The 19,291-nt window shown below is 31.0% G+C and overlaps 1 protein-coding gene across 2 annotated transcripts in view; it reads right to left on the bottom strand.

The window, feature by feature from the left end:
- LOC143256407 (ubiquilin-1-like) overlaps positions 1–15,964 on the bottom strand; it is a 69,843-nt gene extending 53,879 nt beyond the window's left edge. The window contains exons 1-3 of one of the 2 annotated variants that reach the window (XR_013031344.1): positions 15,820–15,962; positions 10,292–10,394; positions 9,736–9,785 (exon numbers count right to left, since the gene is read on the bottom strand). Coding sequence is in view for 1 of the 2 variants with exons in the window: in XM_076513617.1 (XP_076369732.1) it covers positions 9,736–9,785; positions 10,292–10,394; positions 15,820–15,921 (255 nt within the window). In the remaining variant the exon portion in view is untranslated. Of the gene's footprint in view, positions 1–9,735; positions 9,786–10,291; positions 10,395–15,819 lie in introns of both variants that reach the window. The other variant, XM_076513617.1, reaches the window with a different exon arrangement.
- Positions 15,965–19,291: the final 3,327 nt, after the last annotated feature.

A 19,291-nucleotide genomic window follows, 5' to 3' on the forward strand; every position in this document is an offset into this window, starting at 1 on the left:
GGATGATAACATGCTAAGAGAAAATGTTTCACGTGTATCAGCCTGAAGGAAATTCAGGATTTTTAAAAATATTGCCTTGCAGATTTAACAGCTTATATACTATCAAAATATGAATTATTTTGAATTATATAAACCTATGAGTTTATGCTGTTAAAATTGGTATAACTGAAACAAAAAATTTCTTCAACAACATTTTGAATTTTAGAACCTAAAACTTTGTATCATGCACAGTAAAAAATACCAGGGTGGATAGGGTTAACCAAGATTTCCTAATCCTATGTGTATAGGATGAGAATCAAAGTGCATATGCAAGACACTAAAAATTTGTATCTTGTTGCATAACAAATACCCGAGTGGACAAGGTTAAATTCAAATTACTTCTCTGCATCTCAAATTTCCTTTGTGTAGTCTCTAGAACTTCCTAAATACAATTCAAATATTTTTTTTCTTTTCCAGTAATACTTTATATTTTATCTATTACTTTCTCTACACTCAAGGTTGACCAATTTGACTGGTCTCATAACCACCAAAAAATCAAATTACCCTTTTTTTCCTTTCTAAAATGATTTCAAATAGTAACATGAAACAACATTTATCTCAAGTAGCTTTAAACCCATAACAGTATACATCTATTTATAATTAAATTTTAGTATTTTATTAACAATGGAATCATGTCTAACTGCCATATTATTATTTATTTTACTTAATCTATTCTTAACCCTCTCGTAACTGTCAAGGGTTAAAAGCCATGTTATCAAGATTGTTGACTTTCATTCAGAATTTTACTTACCTACTATTTTATGAACTTATGTCAATATGTTTGGTATCAAATTTAAGTATTATACATTAGTTTACCTTTTCCACACGAGTCACAAGTCAAAGACCATGTCATCACATTTGTTGAATAAAATTCTGAATACTACTATTTCATGAATTTATCTCCTTAAGTAATATTATGAGTTAATTTCCCAATTCAAAAGTAATTATTAAGTACTGAAAGAACTTTGTGAGTCACATGGTCTGTTGAATAGAGATGTTTGTGATGTCAAAATAATACGTTTGAAGCTGTAGACGCAAAAAGACATGAGGTTTTTATTTTTCTGAGATATGACTTACATAATGAGTCAAACAGAGATCCTGTTTACCTCTTTCCATTTTTGGAAATGATCTCTTATATACACTTATATCAATACATAAGTTTTGAATAACCAATGAAAAGCTTAAAATCTACCCCTTATGGTATTCTCAGCCATTTTAATCTGTTAAAAAGCTACCACATTCTTTCAAACTAAGATTTCAAGGAGGTAGGTTGTGTCTTCAATCAGCTCCAAGTTTCATAATTTTTAGTTAATAAGCTTGGTTAATTTTACTGGAATTCTATGGAATTGATATAGTAATTTATAATTTTTTGATTATTCAACTGTATTTACATATAAAACTTAAGAAAAATATATTGTTTCATATCTTCTATGTGCTAAATTTTAAAAGGCTTTGCAATCTATGTCCAGCAACCAAGATCAATGGTTGTAGTTAGAAGAGATGATTGTTTGCTTCACTTCTGTTTATTTTTCAATATTTTAAGAAAAATAATTTAATAACTTATTTCTAAATAGTTATAATTTATATACATATATTTTGTACAGTATTCAAAATGTGACAGTATTTTACAAAATATTAGTCTACTAAAACATACCCAAGATGGAGACACTTTGTATAGACTAAAGGTCAGTTTTATGTTATTGGATATGGGCGCTAATGTACCCATGCACCATGCCAATGTAAGTTATGTAATGTTAACTAGGTACCACAGATACACTGGTATAATAAAAAATAATATATAACGTCATAAAGCTTAAGCTACTTAGACTAAACATTTGTATATTCATGTAATAATATGTAGTCATTCTAGTATGAAGAAAAGCATAATTTATATTTATTTCTTAATTTTTTATGATGATTATGTGGTGGGTCAAATTGACATATCCAACATAGCTAAGGTAGGTAAAATAACAAACAAAATATAAAGTCTTACTGAAAGTAAATACTAGGTTTTAGAGATTAAACAAATAATATTTGAGATTTCCAGGACAAAGAATTGATTTTCCAATCATGATATCAAATCAGTTTGCACTTGAACTAGTGAAGGAACAAACTTGATATTTTCACAAACAAATCTTTCATAAAAATACTTAATTAAAAATATACAATTTTTGTGTAAAAAAAAACTTGTAATATTTACTAAAAGCGTACCAGCTTTTGTGAAGATGTACATAATGCATCTAAAGTTACAGTATAAAAACTTAAAAAGTGTGTAAATGTGTATATAAAGTTGTGTATATTATACTGAGCCCATTGCAAAAAGGTTAATTAGCCTAAAGAGATCTCTATTTTTAAATTTTAGTTACTTAATTAGTAATAAATAAAGAATAAACAGGAGAAACAAGAAACAAAGCACTTATCCGTCTCTTTTTTTTTTTTTCTTCTTGCAGTTAACTGTTGATGACACTCAACCCTACTTTTCTAATGGCAGTAAATTATATTTATTTAGTTAAATAATGCACCAAAGAGTAAAGAATATAACATGCAAAAAGCAGATAATTTCCTCTAACTATTGCAATTTTTTCTGGCTTTTTAACATTCTAACAAGAGCTGTTACAAATTCATCCAAGCATCTAATTATTTCCTGTGAGAACAGAGCTTGTACTAATAGTCATTGATATATTTTCATTCAAAAAACAAGTAATGTCATATGCCATTTGATAAATGAAAACATTCACTTTCTATTGGTTATAGATAAAATAGTATTAAATATAAGAGAATTATTAACAAATCCTGAAAGAGAGGATGTGACAAAATGAATCTAATTTTCTGTTTGATGGCTCTGTAACCAAGCAAAAATTTATGATTTATGTTAAATTTCACACTAATTGGAGGGGTAGTAAATAATACAACGAGGGGGATGCCTTGAGAAAATGTGTCACCTTTCTCACACTATAGGAAATACAGTATTTTTTAATATTGCCTTATAAAATTAAGAACTTAAAATTTTTATACTATTAAAATATGAATTACTAACTACAATTCTATGCTGTAGTAAAAATAGACTGATAATTTTTTTAATATAAATAGCTAAAACCTCATGATATTGCACAGGCAGAGAGGTTTAAGATTAAAAAAAACCTATAAATTAAATGCTTTCAAAAGGTAAACCTTTTTTCTTCAGGGGCAAACTGAAAATAATGGCATAATCAAATAAGTGATATATAAGGGGAGTTAAGTGACAACACAAAGGTCATCTGGTCTTCCACTTTTTGAAAGAACTCAACTTTTATCATGATGTTTTGAACCTACATACATTTTTTTACATCATAAATTAAGTTTAAAAATACTTTACTTCGTCTGAAAAATCTTAAATTTTGATTATATATCTACTAAAATCTCCTAAACAAATATATTTTTTCTTTAAAAAAAACTTTATATTTTATCCGTAGTTTCACTTTTGTATCTCTGTATGGGTTTGGTTGATCTACCCAACCTCATAACCAACATAAAAATCAGAAGATTGATTAAAAAACATTTTGTTGTTCTAGACTGATCATGAACAACAGCCCCAAACCATTATTCCTCCTCTGCAAAACCTTACAGTTGGCACTATGCACTCAGGCAGGTAGCATTCTCCTGGCATCTGCCAAACTCAGATTCATCCATCAGATTGCCAGGTAGTGAAGTGTGATTCATCACTCCAGAGAACATGTTTCAACTGCTCCAAAGCCCAACAGCAGTGTGCTTTACACTACTCCAGCCGACTTCGGAATTGCGCATGGTGATCTTAGGCTCATGTGCAGATGCTGGGCCATGGAAACTCATTTCATGAAGCTCCCAACGAACAGTTCTTGTGCTAATGTTGCTTCCAGTGGTAGTTTGGAACTCGTTAGTAAGTGTTGCAACTGTGGACAGACGATATTTACGAGCTATGCCCTTCAGTACTCAGTGGTCCCGTTCTGTGAGTTATGTGGCCTACTGCTTCATGGCTAAGTTGTTGTTGTTCTTAGACATTTCCACTTCACAATAACAACACTTACAGTTGACTGGGGCAGCTCTGACATTTGGAAAGGTGGCTTCCTATGACAGTGCTATGTTGAGCTCTTCAGTAGGACCCATTCTGCTGCCAATATTTGTCCATGGAGATTGCATGGCTGTATGGGTGTGACTGAACCAGCCAAACCTATTAATTAGAAGGGGTGTCCACATACTTCTGGCTATGCAGTATATTTACTACTTTATTGACCTTTCAACCACATCTAACTAATATTACATAAACTGCACATAGCACATGCAACTTTATTTATAAAACTAGCCTTTAACAAGTATGACTGTCTTGTGCTTTGTTTTAGTGGACCAGTATTTCATAGAAAACAACTACATTTCAATTGTAATAGATCAGATATGTATAAATATTATTTCTATTTACAAAAAAGTTAAATAATATAAATTCAGTTGTTTTTCTTAAAATATAGAACAGTAAATAAAGATATATAGAGAGCTGATTTTTTTCTTCTGACATTTGCATTAGCTTACCATAATTTGCTAAGCCTTGCTGAACTTTGCACATTGAATATGCAAAACAAATAACTTTTTAAGTTTGATATAAGGATTTTGAAATAATGAAAAACATACCTTACTATACCAATACCATAGAATTCTACCATAATTAATGAGACCTACTAACTAAGCTGTATTTGGCTCTAAAAAATATCATTTTTCATGCAATATTTCATTTTACCTTTTCATTGCTACTCTACAATGAAAAAGACAGATTTCCCACAAACACATTTTGGAAAGACTAAGAAAACTGTATGGGGGAAAATTGCAAGCTTTCAATTAGTCATAAAAACTTCATTAAGCAAAGTAGGTGTCCATAAATAAGCATTTCCATAGATGGAAGATGTGGGAGGACTAAGTTGTTTGATTTACTAAACATTATTTCAGAAAATAGAAAATGGATTATTTTTTATGTCCTAGCTTGTCAATATTCGTCATATGACTTAATATTTTGCAAGAATTTATAGACTTTGTAATGTGGACATCACAAACACCTAATGTGAACCACTGCTGCATTTACTATACCATATAACACACAAAAATCAATATTTCAGAATTTGTTTTAATATTTACTTTTCAATTGAGACATTACCTGTGTATAATTAAAATTTAAAGTACAACAGAAATTTGATACCAACTTTATTAACATACATCCACAAATAGATGTTCAAACAATTTTCAATACAAGTTTACAAACATAATGATGTGCCCTCTTATTCCTACCCATAGCAATGGGGTTCCACAATGGCTTCAACAATCCTGACATTCAATGAGTATCTAAAAACCATAGATGAAATAATATTTAAGTATGAATAGTGTTATACACTCAGAACCAAATGTAAATCACTATTCTTTGAGAATTCACAATAAAAATTAAAACTTTTGAAGCAAAAGCTAAAGAAAACAAAACTCAAATTTACATTAATACAAATCTCATGATATTAGATAGAGACAAAAACACTTTACGCATGCCTGTTTAATACAATGATAAGGAGTAAAAAGTAAAGCTGACTCGTCCAAATACGTAGGAGAGATGGTATAAAAGGAGGTATGGAACCCCCCTACTGATGGAGGGCTTTATCCCTTGATTACATTATCTTGCAGTAGCATAGTTCATGTTAGTTAACGTGAGATTAGGTGGTAGTTTCTCAAGACTAGTGGTATGCAAATCTCCGAGACAGACACAGATTGAAGATGGCTATAATGTATAAGGGTGCGATATAAAAAAAAAAGAAGACTTTTTTAAAGGCTAGTTTCAGTATCATTGTATTACAAGCATTTTTATTTTGAAATAAATTTGGTGTTTTTTTTTTTTTTACACAAATACACATATGTTTGTGTATATTCAGTTTAGAAGTTAATTTCTTAAATTGACAATGCATTTCTAATAACACTCACTCAACTGCATACTATTACTGAACTGCCAAAGTCTCTTCATTTACCTGCCTGTATACTGGTCTTATTTCTTCTTACCTGCTCCAGTCTTTTAAACCCCATTTAACTGCACCTGATGTGACATTCTCCACCTATGTTAATGCACCCTATACCTTGGTACTGTATCTGGCACTCAGATAATGTTATCATTTTGTTTCAAAATTGACTCAATCCCAATCTCTTAACACCTGCTCTTAGAGGGGAAGAATATGGGTAAAGACATTTTCAACTTCAGAGAATATTAACTCACAAAACATACTTACCTTTTCTTAAAATTGTAGCTTAAATCCAGCATATAAAGGAATTCCAGGTGTTCACAAACCTTACCAGCATTCTGACTGAATGGAGGAAGCTCTTTAACATAACATTGGCAGAATCTATTCTGGGTATCAAGACACTCAAAAACTGTACAAGTCAAGGAAAGTGGAAAGGCCAATGACAACAATATTGAATGTAAACAGGCAATATAAATCCATAGTTCTCAATGGCTCTGAAATAACTCACAGAAGGTGGCAGCTGGTAGATGAATGCTCTTCAACAAAGCATTTCTACACAACAAGTCCAAACAACATACCAGCCATAAAACTAAAAAAAGGCTAGAAGCTGACAAGCATACAAATGTCCAAACTCATCATCAAATTAATGTGGTGATCACTGAAAGGCTTTGAGAAAATTTGGAGGGATTATAAATATCTCAGACCCATAGAGAGGGGCAGAAGAATCCTAAAAATATGAGATCTGTCCAAGTTGATTACAGGCTCCATTCTGACATTTTCAAGTGGGTCTGGTCTTTATGAGTCTATATATGCATCCCTATGGAAGTGGTAAGTCAAAGCATGTTGTTCTGACAAATATGGCAGACAAGGTATAACTATCCATTCACATAATTGAGAGGTAAACCTCCCTGCAATATCAGGTAATAGAGGAAGAACTAAATGTTTTCCTTCAGGTCTTTCTGCTGTCAATGAAGACCTAGATTCAAAGACAGCTGGGGGAAAATCCAAAGCATTATACATTAACTGATTAACTGAAGAAAACAAGCTGTAAGGGGCTCATCCAAAATTGGCCTCACGTTAAACTAGTAAAGCAAGGTGCTGTAAAACGCAAATCTTAATTCTCTCTAGAATTTTAAGGATCATCAGCAAAAACAGCACCAAAACCACTAAGAGAAATACCCCTGGACCAAATATAATATCTATCTCCCTGTGAACCAGATCACAGACAGTCTTAATTGAAAGTGACACCTTCTCAACTGTTGAGTGACATGAGATATAAAAGGTAGTATAGGGGAGGTCTACTTAGCATCCATGCCTGAAACAGCAACTTACAAATTCATGCCATCTATCAGCATGTCTCAACATTTGCAATACAGAGAAGTCCATTCTTGAATAGTTTATCAAGAAAAAGTGATAAAATTATCTGAATAAGGCACTTAAATACACTACCAGGATAGAGGGCACATTGATGAAGATGGAGAGTGTCACAAGATAAATATCACCAAATGCAATTAAGTGAGATATAAATGAATGGAGCAAGCAAGAAAAAGTCAGATCAGTGTTAAAAAGGGCAAAGGAATAAACCCTGGCAATTGAACAACAGCTGTGATGAGAAACACCCCTGCTTTTCAACAAAGCATTCTAATAGGAATTCTATTTTGTAAATATAGATCCATAAATGAAAATGTACATTTTACTACTACTTATTGTTGAAAAGCCAAATCTTTTAAAATATTCATTCTAAACCTTTACATATACCTGTTCCACACAAATTATAAAATTAAATCCTTTCTTGAAATGTTTAGTGAAATGAGTTTATAAAGGAAAATACTTCGATTCTGAATAATCACTCATTAAATACAATTAACCCTCTTTCCCAAGTCATCCTCTACTGTATTCATGAATAGTTTTGTGACATACATTGAAAATTTAATTACACTACTTTCTGTTCATTTCATACCATTCAGTGTAACACAAAACCATAGCTAATAACCCATTTTATAGTATATATATTTTAACTTCTAAATTTAAAAAAATCCTGGATTTCATCTAGTGTGAGAAATGACATTTTTTCCTCAGGCATGCCCTCTTATCCAACATATTATCGTCTTCTAATAAGTATTCAATTCAGCATATATTACTCGATGTGCTAACATCATTGTTCTGACAAAGCATAATTTTTACAGCTGTCAATTATGTTTTGTTATAGAGCCATCAAAAAAGAAAATTAGACCTCTCTCACCACACTCACCTGTCATATTCCCTATTTCAGGATTTGCTAATGGTTCTCTCTTTTGTATTTTCAAGAGGGCTGGTATGGGTCTTGGAACTTCAACTTAAAAAAGTACAAAACAATGTTTCAACCATAAGAAGGTCAAAATGTTGTTCTGTACTTTATTTTAATTAAAGTTTTAATGCTCATAATAGCCATCTTGAGAATACATTTTTACTTCAAGTGGATTTATCGTCACCATAAATTAGGTTATTTCTTACGTTTAAAACTATATCATTTATAACAAATAGAAAGCCTACATTTTCATCGATCAAATCAGGTATTATACTACACTGTTTTCTGTACGGAGAATTGTCAGTTTCTCTTTCAGTACAAGCTTCATTTCAATGGGAAACATATTGATTAGACTGGATGAACTTGTAAAGGCCCTTGTCATACTGTGAGAAAGCCAGAAAAACTGATAGTTTAGGGACATTTTCTACACTTTGCATGTTATTATCCTATGTAGCTTGATGTGTTATTTAATTAAATAAAAATTATCTAGTGCAGTACTACCATCATACTACTACCAAAAAAAAGTAGGGTTAAATGTTATCGACGATCGATATATATATAAAAAAAAAAATCCAGGAAAGTACTTTATTCTTTATTTATTATTATAAAGTAGCTAAAACTTAAAACCAGAAAACTCTAAGTTATTTAAATTTAGATTAGGTAAAATATATATTAATAAAACTTTTTCATGCAGTGCACACATGAGCATCTCTGAGTTGCTTGTGGGTAATTTAATATGACAGCATAACGTGAGCTGCAAATTCCCCATGTGATTTACAACTTATAATGGCACAAACAATAGTTAAACAATATTAAAATTCAGTAAAACAATAAAAATTAAGCATAAATGTATATCATTACAAGTTTAAAGCTACTTCAGACAAAGAAATGTAGTTTCATGTTACAGTTTAAAGACATTCTAGAAAGAAAAAAAAGTAATTTACATTTATGTATTTTTTTGTGGTAACAAAGCCAGTCAAGTCAACCAACCTCATATAGTGTTAACGCAGAGAAAATAACATGTAAAATATAGATTATTACTAAAAACATACATTTGAAATGTATTCAGGAAATTTTTGAGATTACTGATATGAAGACAAATGTTTATTAAAAATACTTCACCCAAATAATCTGATTTTTTCTGCATGTTAGAGACTTGTAATGCTTACTGAAATGCCAAATTGTGAAGATACACATACTATATTAAAAATCAGTAGTCTTGAAACTATAACAAGTACAAAGTAGTTATGCGGTCAGTCAAATTGAAGATCACGTTTACCTCAGTTTACTAAGTTTGTACATATAAACATAAGTTTTTAATCCTGTCTTTGCCTATAATTTCCTGTATAAATAAGTTTTGAATTAAGGATGTACAAGTTTTATCAAAATACTATCAGAGTATAATTTTAAACTTACTCTTGTAGCAGATCTTACAACGAGATGAATAGTCAGTCCATCCTTTATATCTAATTTAGGGAGAAAAAGATCATTTGAGAAATGTTTATTAAAAATCAAAAACAAAACTTATTTTCCTCTTTATGTCAATGATAATTGCAAGGATTAATTATGTTTGACAACAATTACACACCTAAATTTGTAAAAATGAAAACATTTTACAACTTCAAAATGCATAGTTTCATCAGGTAGAGAGCAGGATTTTGTAAAAGGGAAAACAGTGTTTATCAGTGTTCCATCAGCCTATTTACCAAATAGATATCATTTCACCACATTTACTATATACTTAAAATCACTAACTTGCTATTATGTTCCTGACAGAATGACAATATATCAGAACTTGCATGAGCTTGTAAGCAATTTTGGTACTATCAATTTTATGTAAACTATGAACACAAACATCTGAAATGCATGCCTAAACTTGTGCTTACCAATATAGGAATTATAATTATCTCTAATATTGTGCATTTCCTGAAAAGAATATCAGGATTATTAATAATCAAAGTAAAGTACTTACTGTGAGATCCTAATGTTTCATGATCTTTTAATATTTTTCCAGCAAAGATGAGACATACTTGATCCAAAGGTGTGCTGAAGTGCTGAGATACTTTTTTTCTCAACTAAATAAAAAGAGGTAAACACTTATAACACAATTCCTAAAAAACAACCACATTTCTTCAAAAATTCTATCTCATTCACACACAATGTAACAAGAAGATACTGAAGTAGTGTACTTTTAAGTTACAATGTGGGACTTAAAAACAGAAACCTTGAAATCAAACATTGTCAAATTGCATGTTTCTGTATGACACATATAACTTAAATACAAAGTAATATAAATTTCTCACATTATTAAGAATACGATTTTTGCTAAATCATGTTTACTTCATGTTTTACCAATTACTGTTTTATTTTATTTGAATGATTAATGTCATTAACTTTGAAATAATATATGTTAGTGAAATTAAATAATTATATTCAAATGAAACAAAATAAATAAAGAAAATCACAAGGAAAGACTGCATTAAAAACAGCAAATCCCAACCTCTGATTATTTATAACTATACATTTTCAAGCCATAAACAAAGCACAATAACATGAAACAAAACATGCTGCATATATATATATATATATATATATATATATATGTATATATAACTCTAAACAATTTTAGTGGCAGGTTACTGCAAAATTTAATTTCCAGCTTCACAGGTAGAAAAATCCTTTGTCTGATGCAAGTTATAAATGCTTCATCAAGCCTAGAAAAAAAGCTTTCACATACAACCTAAAATTAGAGCAGGTAAGTACAGAAATTTTGGAAGAAATGAGCTTGGGGTACAGTTAACTTGAGACCATAGTCTGTCAAACATCTCTTTACAATGTGATCTTTTTTTACTCTAATGACATTAACCTACCAGCATTTCAAATAAACCAGGTTTTGTTTTATTACCCACACTGCCACAATCTTAGTCTACTACTGACTAATCAGGAAACAGAATTTCTGGTACTAATATATTTATGAATGTGAATTCATTAGGTTTTAAAAAATGTTATTTTACTGTAGCTTCAAACACACTGTTGGTATACAGGATTTACAGAAACACCTAAGGTGAAGTTTTTATGGACAACTTGTATAACAGTAAAATTCAAATCCCTATGTATTATTTCCCTTGATTTCAAACTCAGAAGAAATTTGTTTAAATTAGGTTATGTATGTTCAATTTTACCTTTCTATATTTCATGCTTTCTTTATTGAAATAATTTTACTTGCATTAGATATGATTAATTTCATTAGAGGTTGCCCCAAGGTAGTCTCACAGTATGAAAGCTCAACAAAACTAATTAACCCCAAAAAAGTCACTGGGTAAACTTTGTTTTCTAGTTCTACAGTATTTAGCCCAAGTTTTCTGCTGTGTATTTCTGCCATCTAAAACTAACATATATTCCAGCTTGTAACTACTAGTAATTTGAGTTTCTAATTTATACGAAACTATAGATTAAGTATTTTGAAATCTGACAAACATCTAATTTGAATCAGTGCTTCATTCAATATACCATGTGATTCACAAAAATTGATATTTGTGTTCCTTTAATATTTACTTTTAAATTAAAAGAATATTTCTTTCAGTATGGGACCATACTAACCTCATAAAACTCATTATATATATATATATATATATATATATATATATATGTTTATTTATTAATTTTATTACATTGACCTTTCAGTCATGCCTAGCCAACAATACAGAAGTTACAATGACATGGCACATGTGCACTCATGTCACTGTATCCAAGAACAACTGTATCCAAACTAACCTTTAGTTTTTACAAAGTGAATATTGTGGGTGTCGTTTAGTGGATAAATGTTTGGTAAAATGCATATTTCAATTTTTATACATTGTATATGTATATAGATTATTACCATTTATAAATAAGTTCTTAAACTTACACTAAAAACTCAACTTACCAGATTGAAGGTTTATTTTGAAAGAAATAGAGGATGCCATTGTATTTGAAAATGGCTGAGAAAACCATTAACAGGACATTTTTAGTTTCCACTTGGTTATTCATGTCATATATAGAAGGCATAAATGAGGGGCTGTTTCCAAAATTGGAAAGAACTGATGTTTGATTCACTAAATATAGTGATAGCTTAGCAAATAGGAAAGATAAGGGTTTCATTTTGCATTCTAGCTTGTCAATACCCATAGTTTATGTTTATAATTCATGCAAAAGTACAAACTTTGTAAATTTGACATCACAAACGTTTAATTTTAACCAGTATTACATTCAACATACTAGGTGATGCACATAAATAAATGTTTAGGTATATTTAATATTTACTTTTAAATTAAGAAATAAAATAATGTATTATAAGAAAATTTGAATTATAATCTACAGTTTGATATCAAACATAAGGAGAGAAATTCATAAAATAGTAGTTCAATACAATTTGGAATACAAGCCAATAAACATGATGACATGATTTTTCAACCAAGGGTTAACTTGGGTATAATACTTAAATTTGAATTGGTTTCTGTTTGATAAGGTATGGAAATTATTTTAAGCCATTTACATGTTAGTTAAAAAGTCAACTAATTTATATATATTTAAGGTGGATAATTGAATTTAAAAAAATAACTTCTCACACCACATTATCATTACAATGAATTTGTTCAACCTTGATTCTACAAGTTCAAAATATTCAAGACAAGATTTTAGATGTAAGTACTAAGCTGTTATTTGTATTTTATATTGTTATAAAATATATTAAAATGGAAAAATTATAAATTTACCATAAGTATTTTTAAATGAAATACATAAACATGATATTTGTGATTAATCATAACATGAGCACAGCTGTGTAATTCAACATTAAAGGGCTTGTAACTGGATTTGAGGTTAATGCAAAGTTGTTTTGCATAACATTACCACAGTCCAAGAGCATCAAAGTTCAACTGTGAATGAAAAAAATCAAATAGCTTAGGTTATAAAAGCACATATTATGGAATTGTCTCGTACAAGGTGCAAAGATTTTAGAATGACAAAAGAAAAAAGGAGTAGATTAATCTCGCATTTCTCTGTGGCATTTACAAGGTCAGTCAAGGCTACCTGAACTGCAGAGTTAGGGTAAAGAAAATAACAGATAAGAAAGTGTAACTTAAAAAAACAAAACAAACTTGCTATTTATGTTGGAAGTTGTAGAGGTTATGCAAATGATGTATGAAAATTTTCATGCTAATTAACACAATAACTCCACAAATTCACAGACAAATCTGTAGGAAGAATACTTAATTAAAAATTCAGATTTTTTGTGTATAAAAGACTTGTAATATTTGCTGAAAACTTCCAAAATTTTGTGAAGACACTTATACTATATTAACAATTATAGTATGGAGATTCTCATAGCTATAAGGTAGTGACAAGACTGATGTAATCTACAAACTCCATACAGAAAGAGTTAAACAAGTATAAAGTGTTCACAACCACTCTGGAAAACACAAACACAACATGTAAGTAATTTTGTACACTGCAGATCAAGCATATTCTGTAGCATTAACTAATTAAACTGACCTATATCTCACAGTTTACTATATGTGTAATGGTGGTTGGTTGGTCAGCTTATTTTTGCCTCCTGATCATACATTACATTTGCAATAAACTCTTAATTAATGCAGCAAGCAGTATGAGAAACATCAATTATTGTGGCCTTGAATTGTTCAGTTCTACTGCAAGGTTTTAATCTTCTGTATATCATTAAAAAAGAAAAACCATATAAATTACAATAATTTCTCCTACAATGAAAACAAACTGGGTAACATCCATCCAGCCCATAATGGAAAGGTTAAACAGGTACTATCTGTGAATAGCATGATGAAGTTTTCTGAAACATTTTACATTTATAATACTATTACTAATAGTAATGCTAGGGGTTTTTGATGATTTTTAAATATTGTAAATAAAAAATTTCATACACCATTGGATTTCACAGTCAAATATTAATAGTTTTATTACATTGAAACTTCAATGGTTAATAAATAACGAAAGGCAAAGAAATCATTCCTGTAAACCGATTTTTCATACCACTCAACCTGTCAACTGGAATAGTTTCAAAAAGTGATAGTGATTAACATCAAATTATCACTTTACCTGGTAATCTGAGGCTGTGTGAAACCAGTATCAAGGCAAGATAAAATTCAGTCCCAATAATTTCAAACTCATACTTATGGATTCAGAATTATGTGGACAAATAAAATGAAAATTATTACCAAAAAATAATAAAAATGATATAATAACTTACCAATACACCTATTATAATATAGGAGATTTTGTAACCACATTATAAACTTGAAATACTGTAATTGACAGATAGGTACCTGTTAGTCTCAACCTGTTACACATCATGCCGTGTAACTGATAAACCATTCATATTTTTATCATACAACTGTAGTTGGACTCATTCTTTCCCTCCAGCCACATCCGACAATATGACATATAGCAAACTACTGTCAGTACAACATCCTGCTTGTTAATGCCTGATGATGTGACATAAAGCAAGTTTTGCCAAGCCAATGTTTAGTCTGTTTACAAACCCCATTCACCATTTTCTGAGCTGTCAGTTCTGTTTTGACAGACATAGCTATGAATTAATTTAGGCATTATATAAAAGATATCAAAAAGTTTATTTTATGGTTTGTTTCTACAAATTCATTGGCTAAAAATAATTATGATTGGTTTCAAACAAAATATTTCTGGACCAAATAAAATTACCAAGTCAAAGTAGAGCAGGAAGAAAGATATTGCTTGATGTATCACTGATCTTTAATGGTCCACCCAATTTGAACCAATACCCTGTTTTACTTTTAACATTTAGCCATTGGTTACTGAGGGATGACAGAATAAAGGTTTAGCAATTATCATGACTTTTTCAAAAAATGATTTACAACAGTTGCTTTGAAATAAAATAGTATGTGTTATTATTGGTACTGTAAACAACTTCCATTCACTGTTTAGTGTACAATAATTTGAGTTTTTTTTATGGGAGATTTACATAATCTCAAGTGTGAGTTTGCATTCATAAACTTCCACAGAAAGAACTATAAAGTCATACTAATAACACTACTAATACTTTCGCTACTCAAACAGCTTTCAAGCCGTCTCCAAGTTTCAGTACTAGTAGGTGCATCATACAGTTACTCAGTTAACTCGTTGCAACTAACAGTTGTTGGTAATTTTGCCTAAAACAAAGATTTAACATACGAGTAGTATTAGCATTTTTTAAAAATAAATCTTTAAAAACGTCCGTGGTATGTTGAAAACAAAATCTTGCTACTCCTTACTCTTATTAATAGTGTTAACTAAGCCTAAAACAGCAAAAATAAATGTTATGATAAATAATATAAGACTATAAAACAAATTCAAGTTCAACTAAGCCTATTTCTTGTAATGGATAATGGCATTTAACATTTTGCAGAAAACTTATCTTAATAGTTTTGTAAAGTTTATAATCTTATATACAACAAGTAAGTGTAAATTATTCACATTTTTAATGCTAGCATTATCTTCTATATCGACAGTCTTCTTTTCTTTAGCAGTTTTAATCACCAAACTAATTTTTTTCACCGTTAACTCTTCTTCCGCCATAGCGATGAAATTACAAGTTCTTAGTATTAGAAGAAGACTACTAGAGGGCGATTATTCGTAAAGAAAATTATTTTTATTAAAATTGTACATGTATATAAATATATAATTTCTATTTAATAATAAAAATAGTAATTCTCAGCTAGCAAATATTACTTTTAGGAATATAAACGCTTATTTCATACAAATTAAAACACATAATTTTTATGATTTTACTAAAGTTTTGTTAGTTTCATTGCAGACATTATAGTTTTAACCCTTTCGAAAATGATTGAAAAAGCTGTAAATACATGTAGAAAATCTACTTAGAAATAGTAATACCTCTGTCTTGTTTTTCGTATAAAACTATACCAGAAGCATTAAGGCAGAATATGATATTGCATTTTTTAAAAAATTAACTTAATTATTTCTTCTCCATCAATGAAAGTTGCAATTTAAAGACCTAAGAAATACAAGGTTAAAAATAACAGTGTTGCTTTAATCCACATGGGTCTTAATTGACTATGCTATATAAGACATAGTGGAAATATAATAATTTTGAACAGTTTTCTGGCATTATCAGTGACCAAAAATGGATCGTCCTTTTCCCCTGACATACGTGTCACATCTCTGCTGCAATACATAGTATAAGTCTCCCAGAGTTATTCGCTACGATGGACAAAACGGAGATAATCCATTTTGTAGTTTTGCGCTAAACAACTGAATATAATATAGAGTATAAAGATTTACTATAAACGTATATACTAAATAATGAGTTACACCTTGGGACTATATATTTGCTGTTACTACTGTTTCAAGCAATGCAGGAAGTTTTACTTAATCTCCTTCCAATTATTATTGAAATAATATAATACAATATCTACGAGTAAGGTACACTAATAAATGACGTGATGTTTTTCTGGTGACTTTATATATACTCAGGCTTGGTATGGCTAGGTGGTTAAGGCACTTGACTCGTAATTTGAGGGTCTCATCAAACATGCTCACACTTTCAGCTGTGAGGGCATTATAATGTGACAGTCAATCCCACTATTCGTTGGTAAAAAGAGTAGCCCAAGAGTTGGCGGTAGATGATGATGACTAGGTGTCTTCCTTCTAGTTTTACACTGCAAAATTAGGGACAGCTTGCACAGGTAGCCCTCGTATAGCTTTGCGCGAAATTCAGAAACAAACAAACAATCATATGTACTAAACCATGATGACGAGAAAACCTAGAAAAAAAAATATGTAAAAACGGCTGGTATGGATAGAGAATTCTCTAAGTAGAGGAGCGAACAAAGTTTCGACCTTCTTCGGTCATCGTCAGGTTCACAAAGAAAGAAAGAGATAACTGACCGATAGCTGACCATATGTTTAAAGACGATTGTGTACTTGAGTGTAGGAATGTAGAAGGCGTGTTTAGATGTTGGATTATATTTATTAATATAGGTATTAAGGTGTTCCTTTGTATTGGTTTATTTTGGACTTGAGTTGTTGAATAAGTTAGGCTTCCTTAATTTTGCGTTTGTTTATGTTTGTTTCTTTATTTAGTATTTGGGTGTTTTCTATTGTTCTGTTGTGTTTATTTGATTTGCAGTGTTCGAGAATGTGTGAAAGTGACTTTTTGTCTTCTTTTAATCTGGTTTTCATTTTTCCACCCTTAGCAGCCGTTTTTACATATATTTTAATCATATACACTCTCATTGTGCTAAGCAAAATAAGTTAACAGCGTATAGTGGGCAGATAGAACAAATAGCAGGCCACACTTTTTACAAGCGTTCATAACACAGTAAAAGCAGAAAGCTGTATACTTTGGAGAAATTTTATGAGTTTGTTTTAAAGAAGAGAAATTTTAGTTTGACTTAGCCGTTGAGTATTAACTACTTCTGAAATGTTCGATAGAAGTGGGCGTGTGTTTCTTTATAGCACATTGAGCTATCTACTGAGTCCAGTTTAAAGATATTATAAGTTAAAGTTAGTTGTGTCATATATACTAATGCGTATTAGAAGTGATATTTCGCGATGACAAGAAACATATTTGAAGTAAAAATGTATCTCAAGACAGCTGGTATGGGTATTAAAACTTTTATTAAAATAAAGTGGAGAACAACGTTTCGACCTTCTTAGGTCATCTTAAGGTCGAAATAGTATCCACATTGCTGTGGGAATACACCGTCTATCAGTCTTAATCTCCGTTCGCCAGTCTCACATGAAGAAATTCATAAACAACACAATGTTACAAAATTTTTACTTTTCCTTGTTCTTGGACAGAAAGTGTCATTTCTCAATTGCTTGTGCCTAAAGTAAATGGAAAGGATCTATTTTTTCTTCAAACTTTGCTTTTGTGACCTGGGTAATGAAATTTTCAAATCTGTCCATTTTCCAGAACATTCCAGGTAAATTCAGTGCTGAATAATTGATAAAGAACTTTCTCGAACGTACAAGAATTTTCAAGAAATTTCTAGAATGTTGTAGAAGCCTCAAAGCTGTACTGCTCCATAACGGGAATAAGTATTCGTCTCTTCCCCTGGCTCATTCGGTGCACCTCAAAGAGGAATATAACAGCGTCAAGACCTTGATGAGTAATTTACATCGGGGACTTCAAAGTGGTGGCATTCCTGATGGATCTCCAAGGAGGCTTTACCAAGTTTCCCTGTTATATTTGCCCTTGGGACAGCAAAGACACTGCAGAGCATGACAACAGAAAGCGCTGGCCACAACGGACCAAGTTCTCTGTGGGGAGGCACAATGTCAAGTGTGAACCACTAGTAGGCCTCCAGAATGTGTTGTTCCTACCATGGTACATAGAACTGGGTCTTATGAAACAATTTGTCACAGCTTTTGATAAGGAGTCTGCAGCCTTCAAGTACCTTCGAGACTTCTTCCCTAAGCTGTCTGAGGCAAAGGTCAAAGCTGATGTCTTCGTTGGACCACAAATAAAGAAGATCCTGGAGTGTACAGAATTTGTCTCAGTGGTTCGAGGCTTCTTGGGCAATCACAAGGCCGAAAATTATGTGGAACTGGTTGAGGATCTGGAGAAGAACTACGGCGAAATGGGCTGCAGGATGTCTCTGAAAGTCCATATCCTTGACGCTCATCTTGATAAATCCAAGGACAACATGGGAGCATACTCAGAGGAGCAAGGCGAGCGCTTCCTCCAAGATATACCAGACTTTGGACGCCGCGATCAAGGAGTGTATAACGTAAACATGATGAGAGACTATATTTGGGGGCTGATATGTGAAAGTAATTTACATTACAGTCGCAAATCTCGAGAAACTATTCACTTCTAAATATTTTTGTATAACTTTAGTATAAATACATGCAAATCTTGATTCATATGTTGTTTTATTTAAACCTTATGTAACTGAAAATGTGCAAATTTGCCCGTTTT

Source organism: Tachypleus tridentatus, chromosome 1, assembly GCF_004210375.1.
Source record: "Tachypleus tridentatus isolate NWPU-2018 chromosome 1, ASM421037v1, whole genome shotgun sequence".
In the NCBI taxonomy this organism is placed as follows: Eukaryota; Metazoa; Arthropoda; class Merostomata; order Xiphosura; family Limulidae; genus Tachypleus; species Tachypleus tridentatus.